The following is a 17,627-nucleotide window of genomic DNA, read 5'->3' on the forward strand; positions in this document are numbered from 1 at the left end:
GCTTGGGTTTACATTGCCTTTGGCAAAGTCACAGATTTACTCTCTCTTCTCTCAATTTTTGCATCCGTTCATGAGAGTTTGGATCCTCTAAACCGAGAGCCGGTTGAGTTTTAAATCTCAGATCCCATGTTTCTGTCTAGAGATAGCCAGAAGAGTTGAGGTCTAGACCTGCCTGGCTCTGACTGCTAGACTGCTTCTTTGACTATGGGCAATACATTTCACTTTTCTGATCTCAACTGCCTTCCGTTTTGTAAAAGGAAAAGATTTTCCTTTCCAGGGGTGCCTTCCAGCTCAAAACACCCAGGAGTTATATGGTTTTAATGTTTACCTAATTTTATTTTACTTATTGCATGCACACAACAGAGCTGGCTAATTTTAGAACCAGGCATCAAATTGCAGACAGTCTAGGTGTCTGCAGGGATTTAATTTCATCCCCTAAGGGATTTCCACAACTTCCTTAAAAATTTTCGAACTGCTCGGTATTTGATAATAATTCCTTCTGGGTGGAGGGGTTAGAGGCAGGACTTAAGTGATCGACCCACATTACAGATGGCGAGAGAAAACACTGTTAGCTTTAAGGGGTAAATATAAAACACTTTGAGCATTACCGGGTGGAACAAGGGAAATGAGATTATCATCACAGCGCAAGGATTGTCTCGGTTCTGGAGAACAACGTCCTGGGACGTTCTCTTCTGCATACTTCGTTCCCCTCTCCCCTATCAAGAGTTATGTGGGTGAATTAGTTTCAGAATCAACTTTCATTTTCCACTTTTCCCAGAAAGGAACTAGATGTCAGTAAGTGTGTGTGTGTGTGTGTGTGTGTGTGTGTGTGTGTGTGTGGGCGCGCCTCCTTCCCTACCTCCTTCTCTCTCCCTCTCCCCCCTCCGCCCCCCGCTCTGTCTCTCCCTCTGTGTCTCTGTCTCTGTTTCTGTCTCTCTCTGTCTCTCTATTTCGGTCTCTGTTTCTCTGTCTCTGTCTCTGTATCTCTCTGTCTCTCTTTCTCTCTCTCTCTCAGCATGTGGGACTCTACTTGGAGGGGACCGTCAAGGTCTACTGGCCCCTGGACTAAGCTCCGCCGCTCGGAGTTGTCGCTACTTGGAGTAGTCAAAAAGCGGATCTAGGTTTCCTTTCCAAGAATTTTCCATCCCATCTGCCTTACCTTCTGCAGAAACAGCGGGCACGCTGGAAACCCGGGGGGCGAGAAAAAAAGCCCCCGCTGCGAGAAGCAGCAGCAGCTCACAGCGCATCTTCACGGATACGGGGGCCCCGGAAACTAGACACTATCTTGCCCTGTGCCCTGGCAATGGCGACGAGGCGGCCGCAGCTGCTTTTGCGGCTTCGGTTGCTTGGCCAGTGCTTTTAAGTCTCTAGGTCAACGAGCTGCTGGGAGGAGGGGCATCTGATTGGTGCGGAGCCTCTGCAGATTTCACAACTCTACCTTAGGTGGGTCTAAAAGGCCAGCTTCTCTTGCAGTGATTTCTGGGTGAATGAGGAAACAACACCAGATTGAAGTTGTCTTGGGATGGGCGCGGGACCTGGCTGGGTGCAAACATTTACCCGGAGGCTACTTTTTCTTGGCATCCAAGTTGGGAACGAAATGGATGGCTCTGTGGGGCTAATGAATGCAAAAACCGTTATTAAAACTTTACTATGTATAAAGCTGCCTGCACTTGAATTTGGGTTGGTGGGGAAAGAAAAGGTCAAATTCTGGACGTGAGTGGATCAAAAGACATATGATTAGCATGAGGTCATGGCACTACATACTGTAAAGGCTGTCCCAAAGAGTCTTGTTGAAATTTTAAACTACTAAAATTTGAAACTTAAATAACTTAAAACTCTTATTTATTAGGATTTTGGAGACACAAGGAGCTACTAAAGCTTTTATCTTTTGGGACACAAAAGTAACATTTTAAGAAACTAATAGCTTAAGATGCACTAAGACTTTTAGGACACAAAAACTTGAATGACAGAACTGCACTAAGACTTTTGGGGTACCTTATATACAACCGTTTCTCTCCTCCTGTGTCCTAGAATGAGAATCAGACCCTTCTTTGAATTTTTCTTGGCAAAATAAATCATCACTTTATTGGTTCCATTGTAAGATTTTTCTAGAATTTTTCTAGACTTTATGACTTAAAGGTAAGCAGGAGTCAGTTTATCAAGGAGAGCTGATCATTACATTTTCAGCATCAGTATTTCCACCTCCAAAATTGTTAAATACTACAAATCAGATTTTGGATGGAAAGAAAAGGATGTTTGGAGGGAGACAATTCTGCTTTGTGCTCCTATCCTGTAACCCAATCCTTGGCTATATAAATGTAGACATGTTAAAAATTTCTGAATTCCCTTTTTCAAATCTATAAAATGGCAAATATCATTAAAACTCGTACTTGTGAGAAAAGTAGATTATATAGTTTTCAAAGTTTTGTATTCTTAAATCTATTCTTTCCTCTTACTCTCATTTTACCAGATGGAATGAAGTTGTTTAGCCCTCAAATTTGGGTTGGCAGCAGGATAACCTATTACATTTTTTAAATTAAGAAATATTCTATTTTTTTTCAGGAAGAGAAAAAAATCAAGAAAAATATTCACTGAAAGGAGATTCATACTTTCCATGTCTAACTTCTACAATTTAAGAATATTCCTAATTTTGTCTCTTGGTACTTATTAATTATAAAGTTATGAGTATACATGTGTGTTCCTCCCAGCAGCTCGTTGACCCAGAGACTTAAAAGCACTGGGAGGAACAAGTAAGAATTCTACAGTTGCCTTGCTGCTGCTGCCTATCTCTTCCCCCAACAGGGGAATAGACAGAGAAGCAACCTGCAGCGTTTTGTATATATACATACCTAGAGCCAGAGCATACCAGGCTTCTGCTGTGCACAAAGTAAGAAGCAGAGTGTGAGGTTATTAGAGAGATATTAATCAAATAATTTGGTGCCAGGAAACTCTGAAGGTCTTAGCAATTAAACCAGGGGCCAAGAATACAAGACTTGAAGGCTAAGCCAACTGTAGAAGTTAAGCTTGCAGATAGGCACTGATTTGTTTTTGCATTTTTATTAGGATTTTTAGAAATATTTATTGAATTGGATTAGCAAGCAGAAATAGGAGCCAATATTGAAGATCATTGTATTTGGAGATGAAGAGAACCTTTGGTTATTTCTTCTAACTTTCTAATTTTACAGGTAGAGATTTATAACTAAGCAAATCTATTAATAGATTGGGTTTTTGATTAAGATTTTGATTGAGGTTTGATTACCACCCCATGGAAGGTAAAGCAGCACTCATTAAAAACAGATTGTTTTTTTTAAGAAAATCTCTTCCACAATAGCCTAAACCAACACATCCTGGGTGTGAAGGGATTCTCAAAGCATTATGAAAAAAATAGCCCGAAGCCCTGATAGTATTACACTCTAGTTGCAAACTAAGAAGGGCACTGTAGGGATCTGGTTAGCCTTAAGTGGACCTTTTTTTTTTTTTCTTAAATAGGCCTTTGATTCAAATGGACTTTTGATTACCATCCTATCTACAATCCCATAGGTCACTAGTAACTTTACCTTTCCTTAGAAAGGTAAATAAGAAAGCCAAGTTATGATGTCAAATCTTTGAAGTTTTATTTTTCTTATAAAACATCTGCTCATGCCCTGTTTGTAGTGGCTAGAAACTGGAAAATGAATGGATGCCCATCAATTGGAGAATGGTTGGATAAATTGTGGTATATGAATGTTATGGAATATTATTGTTCTGTAAGAAATGACCAGCAGGATGAATACAGAGAGGCTTGGAGAGACTTACATGAACTGATGCTAAGTGAAATGAGCAGAACCAAGAGATCATTATATACATCAGCAACGATACTGTATGAAGATGTACTCTGATGGAAGTGGATTTCTTTAACAAAGAGACCTAATTCAGTTTTAATTGATCAGTGATGGACAGAAGCAGCTACACCCAAAGAAAAAACACTGGGAAATGAACGTGAACTGCTTGCATTTTTGTTTTTCTTCCCGGGTTATTTTTACCCTCTGAATCCAGTTCTCCCTGAGCAACAAGAGAACTGTTTGGTTCTGCACACATATATTTTATCTAGGATATACTAGGACATATTCAACATATATAGGACTGCTTGCCATCTAGGGGAGGGGATGAAGGGTGGGAGGGAAAAATCAGAACAGAAGTGAGTACAAGGGATAATGTTGTAAAAAAAAATTACCCTGGCATGGGTTCTGTTAATAAAAAGTTATTATAATTAAAAAAAAAATCTGCTCATACTATAAATGTTTGCTAACTCTTTTTAGGATGCTGAATCCCTTTTAGGATTAGCCTGATTTACCATGGTATAATACCCTTCCCCCACTAAACCCATTTTTGAGCTTAATCTGCTAACTTCTCTATGAGTTCAATCCAACAGTCAATGGCATATTTCCACCTCATGGTATCTTCCCTTTAATGGTGTCTTCTTTGGGATTAAGTGTGTGTTCCACTTGACAACTTGTCTTTCCCTTTGTTCATTTCTAAAACCCTTTTTCCTTGATTAAAGACGTAGCAACATAAGAAAATATTTGCCCTTTGATTTGGAGATCTATGCCTACAAAATCTTTTAGGATGATTTGCAACACCAGCCCCTAACCTCAATATGCTTTTTGGAACTCATCCTGTATCCTATCATTTTGGTGGCTAATCCCATCATTCTGGTTACATGATATGGGAAGAGTCTGACTGTACCTCTTACCCTCAACAATTGTACTGTTATATTATCTCTAAAATCAATCAACCCCCATGAGGGACAAATGGATCAAAAAATGCCCAAAGCCAGCTCTTCATCTTGTATATATAGATGACATACATATATATCATTATAGATAGATAGATAGATAGATAGATGATAATATTGAAGCAGAGGGATAATGAAGTCTTTAATGTTAGGTATGATTTGCAGAGGAATTGATAAAAATTTAATCCCTGAGACAAGCAGGGAGAAGGCAGGATAGAGATCAGTTTAGCTATGTGGTTCCATCCTCTGGGGGAGGATACAAGTTATATCACACTCCTGAGACTGCTGGGTCTTATGGGCCATCCCACAACTGCTGCCTTCCTTTGGGTCAGTCTGCTAGTCACTCTGTCTCTTGGTGTCTTCCTCTTCCCCCATGCCATGTAGTATTTCTCTTAACTCCACTATGCTTCTATGTGGGCCGGATGCTAGACCCCTTTCCCAAATTAACCAATCAGAGACATTTTCAGGTACAAAGAGAAAGCATTTACTTAATCCCTGTGGGGAGAGGCCCAGACACACACCTGAGAACCATCCCAACTCCACCATGTGCTGCTGGAACCTGCCCCAGCTTCTGGTTTGTCTGGGACTTAAAAGGCAAAAGACCTGAGCCTTTTTATTGGATAGACTAAAAGGATATAACCATTCTTGACCAATGGTCACCAAGGTTGTCTACTTCCTATGGGTCAAGTCACTTCCTATAACTTCACTAACATCCTGCATCCCAGGGTTCAAGGCTGGGAATAAGGATCAAGGCTGGGAATAGGGATCATGTGACTTCCTGAAACCTGAGGCCCAAGGTCTCATCTTTCCACTATGGGTAGAGGGATCATGTGACAGTCTCAATACTGACAAATACTTCATCCCATCAATTCCATTCACTTCCAAATTCCACTTCTCCTTATAGCTAATTCTTTTAGGATGCTAAGTTCTTTTTGGGATTTAGCCTGCTAGCTAAAGACATGCCCCAATCTCATGAGGTACTCCTTTTCTCCTGGGTAATCGTGAATTCCACTGAAGAACTTGTCTTTCATATGTCTCCCACTTTATTTCCTATTTACCATTCCTGGTATTTGTTTTATTCCTTCATTTTGTCTGTAATCTCTTCCCCTAAATAAATCTACCATTTGCTAACTAGAATGGCCATTGTGAATTCTTCACACGACTGAACCCCAGTTTTTGGTGTCTACCATCATCTGGTGTCTACCTTGGGGAAGGTAAGTGATTTAAAGAGGGATATATATCACTATCTGGTGGTAGACTAGAAATGAAATCCAAAATTTTTGACTCTCATATTGGAGCTTGTTCTGCTACATATTGTTGGTTCTCAATGGAACAGTTACTTTTCAACAATAGGTACCAGACCAAGCCCTACTTGGTCATTGTTTGGGTCCTGATTGACTCAGAGTGAATGTAAATAACAATTGTTTCTGTTTTGGCCCAGAACTCTGATGGTTTTCCCTTCCTAGATTTACATATATTTTGACTAGGTAAAAGAGGCCATTTTCTGCATCATTTCATACCTTTGACCACTGATGGGTATTGCTTCAGTCTAACAGATCTGTTAAACACCCATCTCTAGTTGTCCTGTTCTATATCTTGCTGGATATAGACTGGACCCAGATGCCACTGGAGGAGAAAATGAGACTGGTGGCTCTGCACAGTCCTCCTCATTTAGTTCCAATTTATCTGCATGTCATGGTATCATCTCCCTGATGTTGTTGAGGTTGGGAAGGGACCCTAAACATGCACAAACTGATGTCCTCAAAAGAATTTGCAGGCTTGAACCTATTTCCAAGTCAAGGGGCAAAGTATTTTGTAATTGTAACACCAATTGGAATGATCTAAATTCCAAGAGAATTTAGCAAAGAAACAAAAGCAAGGAGATACATTTATTTAGTTCTTCATGTTATAGATATGCTAATTTTATAGCCCAGAGGTGTTATGGGCCAGAACTTGAATTGAATTGATAGAGACAATAGTTACCTGATTTAGCATGGTGCTTAATAGTTCTCTAGTTCAGTACATGTACTTAGTACTTACTATAGTTCTACAAGATTCACATTTTTAAGAGAGCATATATAAGCTAGGAGCCTCAGCCAGGATTCAGTCAGGGAGATTTAGAAGCCAGAAAAGGCAGGCGGGAGCTCAAGCTCCCGGAACCAAGACTACAGAAGGCCTCTAAGAAAACTAACCTGGCCACAGGAAAGGAGACAAGACTTGGAAAGAGACAATAAAGGATTTGGCCTTTAATACCTGGCTACATTCGTGGTGATTACTGAACTGAAAGGAAGGCTGTTTCCAGAGACCCCATAAGAACCCCAATAAGAGAATATTACATTTTAGAGAGGAATATTACACAGAGATAGAACTAAGGAGTGGGTTCTGGAATTTGGCTATCACTGGTCAACAGATTATCCTAGTCCAGAGGACTTTTATAATCATTGGCGGAACAATAGCATTCATAGATCAAAGGGCCTCAGGATCATAGATTCCAAAGTCAGAAGATTTAGAATCACTGACTTATTGTTAGAAAAGAAACCCCCTAAGGTCAGGGGGCCTTAAAATTATTGCTGTCTCCCCTAGAAGCTATATCACATCATTTCTCCCCTCAAACAATTGTACCTCAAATTCATTTGGGACAAAGGAACGGAGATCTCATCTTCTGGAGTTGCTTCATGCCCATAAGAGGTATAGAGCTGTTCTTGCCTAGTAGGGTCCAGACTGAAAAGGGAATGCATGCAACTTGAGGATGGCGGCAGCATCATTAAGAGGGGGCTGAGTGTCAGAATCAGTTAGCAGATGGTATTCAGGATGAACAAACAGTTGGAATTTCATAGCTTGGAGTCTGGAAGAAACAAATCTACCAATAGGAATGTTAGTTCTCTGGAGGTTATGCTTCTTCATAAACTTCATAATCTTCAAAGAAGGTGGTGTAGAAACATTATGAATGAGTTTGCCAGAATAATTTTGGAATGGATATCCTACAATTATTATGTGGGTAAGAGATCCTTTCTGACAAGGAAAGAGGGCATAAAAATGTTAAAGGTATTCCCTGGGGGGGGGGGGGGGGGGTAGCTAGTACAAATACAAATAGGGTGACATTCAGGGTGGATTTGGTGACATTTGGGATTGGAGCCTTTGCAAATAATGCATCAGGTCACATATGTGGGTTGCTTTGAAGATGCTGATGGCACACCCAACAATCCTGAATGCCCCCACTGCCCAGGGAGTTCCCTAGCCTGACTAAAGATTAAGGAGTTATCTCCCCACTTGTGGCGGCCCACAGAGTGACACCAAGAGAGCTGGAGAGAAAATACTGACAACAAAGCTCTCATCCTTAGAGTGCTGTTAAAGATACACCTGGAAAAAGTGGAAGATAACAAGAAAGAAAGAAAACTAGAGTGAGGGAGAGAAGGATACAAACAATTTCACCCTTCTCTATCCAGTGTGTTTCCAGTAGTTTCAAGTCCTCCATTTGTTCACAGGAATATTCAGGAATGTCTGAAGAAGTAACAGGAGTAGTGCTTTTAATTCTAGAAACATGAGTCCAGCTGGAGGAACCTTTGAGTGTGCACTCAATTGTCTCCAGTCTCCAGGCACAGTTTAGTAAGGACTCGATTGAGGGTGTGATTCATTTCCTCCACCTTACCAGAAGACTGAGGCATGAGGCAGGGTGGAGTTGATAAGTATGCTTTGAGTTATTTAAGAAGTGAAGGCTGGGTCACTGTTGCTCTGCAAAGAGCTGGGCAGGCCAAAAAGAAGTTCCCATTGATTAGCCTCTGGGATTAGGAGCTGGAGGAGAAACCCCCTAGAGAAGGAAAGCATGTACCCCTTTCTGAGCTATATGAAGGTGTATAAGTGTCAGGGAGCTGGGGAATTAAAGGTGTCATAGTCTGGGGCAAAAGGCCAGCAGCATGGGCAGCTGAATCTGCAAACCTGTTTCCCTTGGCCTGAAGTTCCCTTCTTGTGTCCTTTATAAAACATAACTGAAGCCTCTCTAGGTTTGTGGACACTGCATTAGCTGTAGAATTTCCTTGCATATTTAATAGGAAAATTTATTGTTGTCAAAAGTTCCCTTTCTTTCCATATAGCTCCACGAGTGTGCAAAATATGAAAAGCATATTTGGAGTTCGTATAGATATTCATTCTCATTCCTTTCTCCAGTTCCAAAGCCCTTGTAAGAGCAATGGGTTCAGCTTTCTGGGGCAGAAGGCTCAAGAGGGAGTGGCTTAGACTCTAAGGTGCTATTGAAGGTCACCACAGAATAACCTGCCCTCCTTTTTCCACTTCCAAGAAAATTTGACCCATCTGTAAGCCATTCATCATCCAAGTTGTCAAGAGGAATGTCCCTCAAGTCAGGTCGCCTGAAGTAGACAGAATCTAAAGCTTCCTCACAATTATGAATAATGTCACCTGACTGAGTATTGTCAAGGAACAGAGTGGCAGGGTTAAGGGTATGGCACACTAGAATAGTCAAATTGGGAATATCCAGCAGGAGCATCTGATATCTGGTAAACCTCCCACAAACAAGCCACTGATGATCTTTGGCTTCCAAAATGCTCTGAACCTGGGGATGGTTATTATTATATTTCCTTGGTGTTATATTTCCTTGGATTTGCCCTTCAAAGGCAAAAAGAAATTGTGAATCTTTATACAATTGTATGCAAAAGAAAGCATCTGTAAGATCTAAGGTAGAAAATCATTGTGTTCCTTGAGACACTTGGATTGGTTTCTATTGATCATTTACTCTGATTATAGAAATTGCTACAAGAGGAAAAAGCAGGGACATGAATATAATAGCATCAGAAGAGGGTTTTCAGGCCTCAGCCTGAGAGAACACACACAGGATCTTTACTGATCTTGCAGTAAAAATTCCACCTCGTAGTCAGAGTCAGGAATAATCAGGTAGGAAATAAAGAAACAGAACTGGGAAACTGAGTCATAAGGTTCCCACCTTAAACTGAGGCCAACTCTTGCCCAAATAAGACATCTGGGAAGGCATTCCTTTGAATAATTTAAGGCTTTTCTCTGGAATGGTGGGCTACTGATTTAATGATCAGGCAATCAAATTCTAAACTCAAAAGATTATCAGTTACAGTCCCAAGAGATTTTATCTCTAATAGCAAATTCTACCAATCTCAGTTTAGGGCTACATACATTATTTTAAAAGTTTACCAGGACTTACACACGTGTTTTGTATGTTTAAACTTATTCTGATGCAAAGGATCAATCATTATACAGACTTATAAATTGTTAGTAAACTATAAATCCTAAACAGGCTCATTTCTCAGGGCTGATGACCTTGCTTACCCTGATGGTTTCAAAAAAACGGACAAGAAAACAAATTAAGGGGAGTTGACAGAGACTCCAGGGAAGGGACTGAGCTTGCTATTTAGTGTTTTCATGTCCTGTACTGTTTGATATCTTCCCCCCATTTTGTGAAGGGGAAAAAGGTATTGCACACCTCATACTTGGAGGTGAACTGAGAAGGTTTTCACCTTATCCTTCTTGTTCCACACACAGTAATTACCAATTTTAGGTTTAGCATGATGACAATAACTCCAAATAATTTAGTTAATTTTAGAATTTTCCTAATACCCAAATAGTCTTAGCTATAATTTCTATTCCCTTAAATAAGTCTCCCTTTTGTTTTAGGGAGAAAACAAAACAATTCTTAAGAGTCAGACAGAACAGATTTTAAAATTGACTTAACTTTAGTTAATGAGATTCCCTAGATTCTGATTAAATATTCTAGACAAACTGAATTGCTTTTTGATTATTTTCTAATTTACACAAATCATTTCTCTTTTTGTGAGTCAGGAGAAGGGTTAAAGTGCCAGTTTTTACTTTTAGGACCCTCAGAAATCTGACTCTGGATAAACTAGAGTTTTTAAAGTAGTAGCAAATTGTTTTTCTGTTTTCCTACAGTTTCCAAAATCTTCAATGCAAATAGTGCAAATAGATCCAAGTATTAAATCAGTGCAAATAGAGTACAATTTCATATCCCTTTAGTGGGCTTTAATTAGAGCTTCTTTAAAATTGCTTTTACTATCATATCTCAGAAAAAGTTACAAATTATCTTACACACACATAGAAATCATTTATTTGTTGTTAACATCTAAAAAATCCATAAAGTTTACAGAAATGAAGCAATTATATCCAATAAAGCAGTTAACATTCATACAGCATGTTTTATGCTAAGCACTTTTGCAATCATGTGATTTTCACAACAATATTTCTTTTCACAAATTAGAAAACTGGGCAGAGATAAAATAATTTCCCATAAATTATATAGCTAATATATATTCATAATTAAACCAGAGAATGGTGGTCTTACCAAATGCAGAGGCTGACTAGCTTTCTCACTTCATACTGCCATGCTGGGTGGTGCCAGGGGTACCCTAATTTTTCCCAGGCAGTTCCTGGACAGAACTTGTTGAAAGCTGGGGTGACTGGTGCCAGGATATCCCTTTGATGGTAATTTCAGGTGACAGGGCTCAGGGAATGCTGACCATGGAACCTGTTTCCTACTCCAACCCCATTCCCCCAATTTGGGGTTGTTTAGACAAGGTTGTTTGGGGTCTCCATGATTCTGCTGCTTCCCCTATTTCTACAGGCAGAATTTTTCTTGCAACCTTAAAATGACTAATTGTCAAACTTCTTAATCATTGCTCTTAAAACTTTGAGAATCTACTAAAATGTTATTTTAATTTTAATTAATTAACTTTTTTGTATAGCCCCCAGCTTGGCCAAAGCTGAAGCCCACAGGAAAAGGTGAAGCTTTTTAAGAAAATTTTCCAGCATTCTAACTATAAATAGAGGGTTTTTCAGAAAAAAACATGATGTAGACATTCTGCATAGAGATGCATACAGACAAAATGACATGAAAGAGGACTGTCCCATTTTTGCCAAAAGCTATCCTCTGCATTTCATCTTCTCTGGCATCCCAGAGAAGGTAAAAGGATGGCAAAGGTTAACTTTGCCCAAAATTGCAAGAATTTCCCAGTCTGGGCATCCCAGTCAAGGAAAACTTGATGAGCATGGAGCTCACAAAGACCCAGACAAACCTTCTCCCAGTGGCTTGGGGTATCCCAGCTACAGGATTGAGGGAGAAAAATATTGAGGGCCTTACCTTGACAAGGAGGAAATCAAGCTGAGGACTCTTCCTGTAAGGGACACCAAATGTTGAGATTAGGAAGGGACCACAAAAGGTTGGGGGTCACAGACCATTGTTGTGAGGTGTCAAAAGAATTTGCAGACTTGAATCCACTTCCAAGTCAAGGGGACAAAGTATATTGTAATTGTAACACCAATTGGGGTCTAGATCCCAAAAGAATTTGGCAAAGAAACAGAAGCAAGGAGATACATTTATCTAGTTCTTCATGTTATAAATATGCTAATTTTATGACCCAGATGTAGAACCTAGGAGTGGTCTCTAGAATTTGGCTGTCATTGACAAATTGATTATCCTAGGCCAGAGGACTTTTATAATTATTGACAGAATAATAACATTCTTAAATCAGAGGACCTCAAGATCATATATTTCAAAGCCAGGAGATTTAGAATCATTGACTTATTGTCAGAAAAGAAGCCCTGTAAGGTCAGGGAACTTTAAAATTATTGCTGCCTTCCCTAGAAGCTATATTACATCAATATCATTGTCTTCTTTGAGAACAAGGGCCAAACAACATCAACTATATATTATATGAATCACCAAAACTATGTTTTGTTTCTACTTCTGGGATTTTTTATGGTTTTATGATTGCAAAGGAGCTTGTTTCTATATGTAGGAACAGGTTATTGAAGTTTCCTGCCCTGGGTGAAGAATACTGAGGTAAGAGAATATGGATTAACTCCATTTTCTAATTCTTTCACCACATATCATTAATATTCCTTATGCTATTTATAGTATGTTTGAGAACCTAAAGTATTCCTAAGGACTTGGGATGCAGCAAAATGATATATGAGAAGGATACCTGGATTTGCAATCTTGGAATCTTCTGTTTAAATCCATTTTTTTTTTTTTTTTTTTTTTGGTGGGGGCAATTGGGGTTGAGTGACTTGCCCAGGGTCACACAACTACAAAATGTTAAGTGTCTGAGAACAGATTTGAACTCAGGTGCTCCTGATTTCAGGGCTGGTGTTCTATCCACTACCCTACCTAGCTGCCTCTTGTGTTTAAATTTTAAATCTATCACTACTGCATAAGTAATACTGAATAAATCCCTGAAGACAGTCAACTTGATAGACAAGTCAAATCACATGACGATGACTCTGCCCAGTAATTCCCCTTCTTTTGCTAAAAGGCTAGAGTAAAGAATTTTGCAATAGGATTGGTTGAAAGGTAACCTCAAGGCTGATATTGCTCAGAAAATCTCCCTCTGAAAGTGGCGTTCAGGAACTTGTTCTCCTTGTTCAAGAAATTTCCCTTTTTACAGCATTTCTCTCTTAGATTGAGTGATTATGTCACTACCTATAAAACTGAGATGAAGAAATCTTTTCTAATTCTGAGAACATGAAAATTCTGTCTACTTTATATTCAAGATTGTCAGACATTAGCAGCTCCTGAATGAGGGAAACCCTGCCCATGACTCAGACCTGCTTTTAGTTAAACTGATTTCTGAATGAAAGGGAACTAATTACATTAAAAAAAAAAAAAAAAAAAATATATATATATATATATATATATATATATATATATATATATATATTTCTTCAAAATTTTTTTAAAAAGCAAGTTTGATTGTCCCAGATTAAGAGCTCATGATTTATGATGAGAAATAATTACTTTGCTTATATTAATGACCAATTACTAAACTGGGACCAAGTTTTTTCTTCATTTTGCTCATTGAGCTCTTGTTTCTAAAGAACATGACTGATTAAAGAAATTACCCCTACCCTCAAGGAACATGCTCTTCAATTTTGGACAAGACCCCACTTAACTAGGAGACCTAATATCTGTTGAGAGTATGAATAGAATCCATTCTTGGATTCTTGGAAAAAGAAGCCCCTCTCCTTGTGCTTCTCCATTATAGTTTAGAATGACCCAACTCATGAAGAAGAAAACCAGCCAGTGTGATGTGGATGGAGATAGGGTCCCATGTCCAGATTGCTGGAGGTGACTAATTCTTAGGATGAAGCCATTGTTTTAGAAGAGGGAGCTGAAGATTTCTAGCCTACTTTCTCATAAAATGTTCACCAATCAGGGTTGATTTTCAATAGGCACGTTCCCTTTCAAAAAGTATTTAAGTCTTTCAGGTTCTCCATTGGTCATTTTTGGTTGCCTTGAGAAACTACTGACCATCAATTTGTTGACTGCTGACTCACCCAGTTAATCAATTGAGTATTAATTACCTAGAAACTCTGTCTTTTGGAATTTTTCATTCATTTCAATGATGTACTACTGAAAATCTGAACGCTAGTGAAATGATACATTTCCAATTGGAAAAGATTTCAAATAATTATTTTTATAAAAGATTGAGGAAACAAGGAATAAATCTAAGTATTAAATCCTAATTGAAGCTGGAAAGGTATTGTTTAACTTTCCAAACACAGGGAAATGCAGCGTGTTCAAGGAAAAGAGCCCTGAAATTGACATTCAAGATCCTATAGTCAAGTCCTGGCCTTTTTACTTGTCAACTTGGGTGGCTGGGAAAGTCTGTCCAACTCTGGGATGTTTGCTCATTTGTAAAATGAAGGAGGGTGGAGTAGATAATCTCGGAGGTTTCTTCCAGCTTCAAATATTATGATTTAAAAATTCTCCTTGGGCAATTCCCATACCACCATGACTATGGTGTTTTCAGCAGGGAAGATGTCATTTTGCTGACAGTGTTGATGCCTACTAGGGGAGGAAGTATTTACTTCTGAGCAAATTAACTAGGTCAACTGGAGGGGGCACTGCCCATCAAACTATTCAGTTGCTTGAGCTGATCCAGTCAATTGTCAAATAGATCAGTATCAACCATATAATTATGACCCCAACATATGATTAAGGTCAATTTAGGATCTAGGTGTAGACAATTCCTTTGACAAATGTCTTGTTGCACCATGGTGGAAAAGAAACTCATCACTAGGACTGTAAAGTGAAGCAACAAAGATGTCTTCAGAAACTTTATGTGGCAAATCTGTACATCGCTGTATATTATAGCAAAGAGCCTTGTGAGCACTCTGAGCATGAAGACAAGTTAGACTAGTTTTTTGCAATCTAAAGTATCTGCCTCTCTGTCTCCCTGTCTCTGCCTTTGTCTGTGTGTCTTTCATCCCTTCCTCCCTGTCTCTGTCTTTCACACCCACGTATGATATACATATATATGTATGCGTATATATACATATATGTATATATATGTATATCATGGGTTCAATTATCACCTCTGGCCACAAATGGCTAAATGATCCTGGGCCAATAACACATATTCTCAACTCTTTAAGCAAATAAGTTGGAGAATAGTTGGGAATACTACTTAGGACATATTTCATTGAAAAATTTCTGAATAAAATGAGAACATCAGGGCATACGCTATAAACATTTACTCTTTTTCTCTCACCTGGAAATATTTTTAGTTATTTTTCATCAGGACTGCAGGTGAACAGTAGACAATCTGATTGTTTTGAACTAACACAGTTTTAAGCATGTGACAGAGAGTAGTTTAGCAGACAAAAATGGTATTTGATTTGTGGACAAATATTGTTTTAGAGAAAAGTTAACATGGTAAAAAAAATCATGGAAGTAGTCAACTAGAAAAATCCTATCCTAAATTCTCTAGTCAATACATAATAATTGGTTTCATGAGTTTGGAAAAACCCATGATTTTAATATTACCCTGAATAATATAATGTTTTTAAACATTAATACATTTCAAATGTACCATCAGCTTTCAATTCTGGTTTATTATTAAGATGCTCTAGTCTACAATTCTCTCACTTGAAATAATAGAATTGTAACATAGATAGAGGCTTGTTGTGACACTGGGTTTTTTAAAAACAAGGATGCAGAGATTCTGGAACCGTCATTACAAGGATATATTTAAATTGATAAGATCTGGGACCTAGAAAACCCCATTCCACATTTCTGAGGCAGACTGTGATTTACACTTTTGGACAAGGTAGAAGTGAGAAAGGATAAAATTCCAGGCATGGGAGGACAGCTCAAGTAAGGGCTTATATTTTAGAGATGGAGTATCTTGTTTGAGGAACAGCAAGGGGTGACTGTCACTTGAAAAGAAAAGTATGTGGCAGTGAATATTCAAAGGACTAGGGAGACAGGAAGATCAATCAAAGTCCTTAGAGAAGTCTTACCAACAGTTAGAACTGGGTGACAGCACAGTCAAATCCTGTAAAGAAAAAGTATAGCAGCCAAATGATCTCCAAAGAAGTAAACTGGCCAAACAGTAGAAGCATCTTTGGGTGGGTGGAACTCTATGAAAGGAAGAAGGATACCTAAGATGAAGATTCTCAATATACCTCTCAGCCCCAAATGTGTACCTCACTACCTTTGTAAGCTAAGTTTGAATTTACACTTCCCAGGGACTTTATGTGTATAATGAGAAGTGCATTTCCCCTTTTTCCCCTACCAGCTTTGAGGGGATAGTTTTATAACTTCTATTGTTAACTATTCAATACTCTATTAAGATGTACTCTATTAAGATTAAAATTTGTTTCTCTGTTCCTCCTACCTTCTTCTTCTCATTAAAAAAGAAAGTAACACAGAATCTTTTCTTCTTTCTTGGGAGGTAATTGAGGTTGTGACTAGCCCAAAGTCACCCAACTAGTAAGTTTTAGGTGACTGAGGTAGAATTTGAACTCAGGTCCTACTGACTTTAGGATCATTGCTCAAGCCACTGCACCATCTAGCTGCCTCCAAACAGAATTTTTGACAAGAAATATGCATAAGCAAGCAAAATCTATTTCTGCATTGATTGTATCAGAAAAAGTTATCTTTCATTATCTATTCTGAGACCATCAGCTGTCAGGTAGGAAGTGGGTAACTTATTTTATTGAGTTCTTTGAAATCTTGGTTGATTATTATATTTAATAGAATTCTTAAGATTTTCAAAGTTGTCTTTACAATGCAATTGTTTAAATACCTTGTTGTAAAAGCTAATTGATGCTAATTCATCAATTTATATCAGGGAGCATAGATTCACAATATCTGATCTTTTCAGGGTTATCCCTAGAATTCTAAGAGGATAGGTAATCAAGTGCTATCTGACCAAGCTAGTGGAAGCTGGGGAAGTAGCCTTAGTAGAAGTGTTATTTTCTTTAAAGTAGCCACATTGGAAGCTTGCTGGGCTCTGCAACAGCAATTTTCTCTTTTGTAGAATTTTTTTTTTTTTTTTTTTTTTTTTTTACAAAAAGATAAAAAAATAATGTTAGACTCCAAATTAGGATTTGTCCAATCTATAGATTATGTAAATATCAGATTCACTGTCTTTTTGATTTGTTATAGCCCCCCATTTGCAATGAGGGAAAACCTCCTCCTCCATTCTTTAAACAAACAGGAGTCCTTTTCATCTCAATTCAACAACCAGTTCAAGTAGTTCAGTGGGCCAATATGTGTGTGTGGTATTTTTTTTTAAACAATGACTGATTAAATAGAAGAAGCATTTAATTAAACAGGGAAATCAAAATTTTCAGAACTGACTACAGAATCAAGGAAAAGAAAACGGCAAAACTGAAAGTGAAGAGATTGCTTGAAACAGGAAACTTGTCACCTTTCTGGAGGCACAAAAGGAGGGTAAGAGAGCTAGTGTCTGTCATGTTCTCTATCAATTGTTCTTCATCTTTAGCTCTAATGCTCCTTCAGCTTAGTATGGACCCCCATGAAATCTGTTCAAGTCAAGGTAAAGCTCACAGG

The 17,627-nt window shown here is 38.5% G+C and overlaps 1 protein-coding gene across 1 annotated transcript in view; it reads right to left on the reverse strand.

Moving 5' to 3' along the window:
* CTSH (cathepsin H) overlaps positions 1 to 1,394 on the reverse strand; it is a 45,056-nt gene extending 43,662 nt beyond the window's left edge. Inside the window, exon 1 of the mRNA XM_003755532.4 lies at positions 1,160 to 1,394. Within this exon, the coding sequence (XP_003755580.1) occupies positions 1,160 to 1,247 (88 nt within the window). The 5' untranslated portion in view covers positions 1,248 to 1,394. The remainder of the gene's footprint in view (positions 1 to 1,159) is intronic.
* Between the last annotated feature and the right edge of the window lie 16,233 nt (positions 1,395 to 17,627).

The sequence above is a fragment of the Sarcophilus harrisii genome, chromosome 2 (assembly GCF_902635505.1).
Source record: "Sarcophilus harrisii chromosome 2, mSarHar1.11, whole genome shotgun sequence".
Lineage (NCBI taxonomy): Eukaryota > Metazoa > Chordata > Mammalia > Dasyuromorphia > Dasyuridae > Sarcophilus > Sarcophilus harrisii.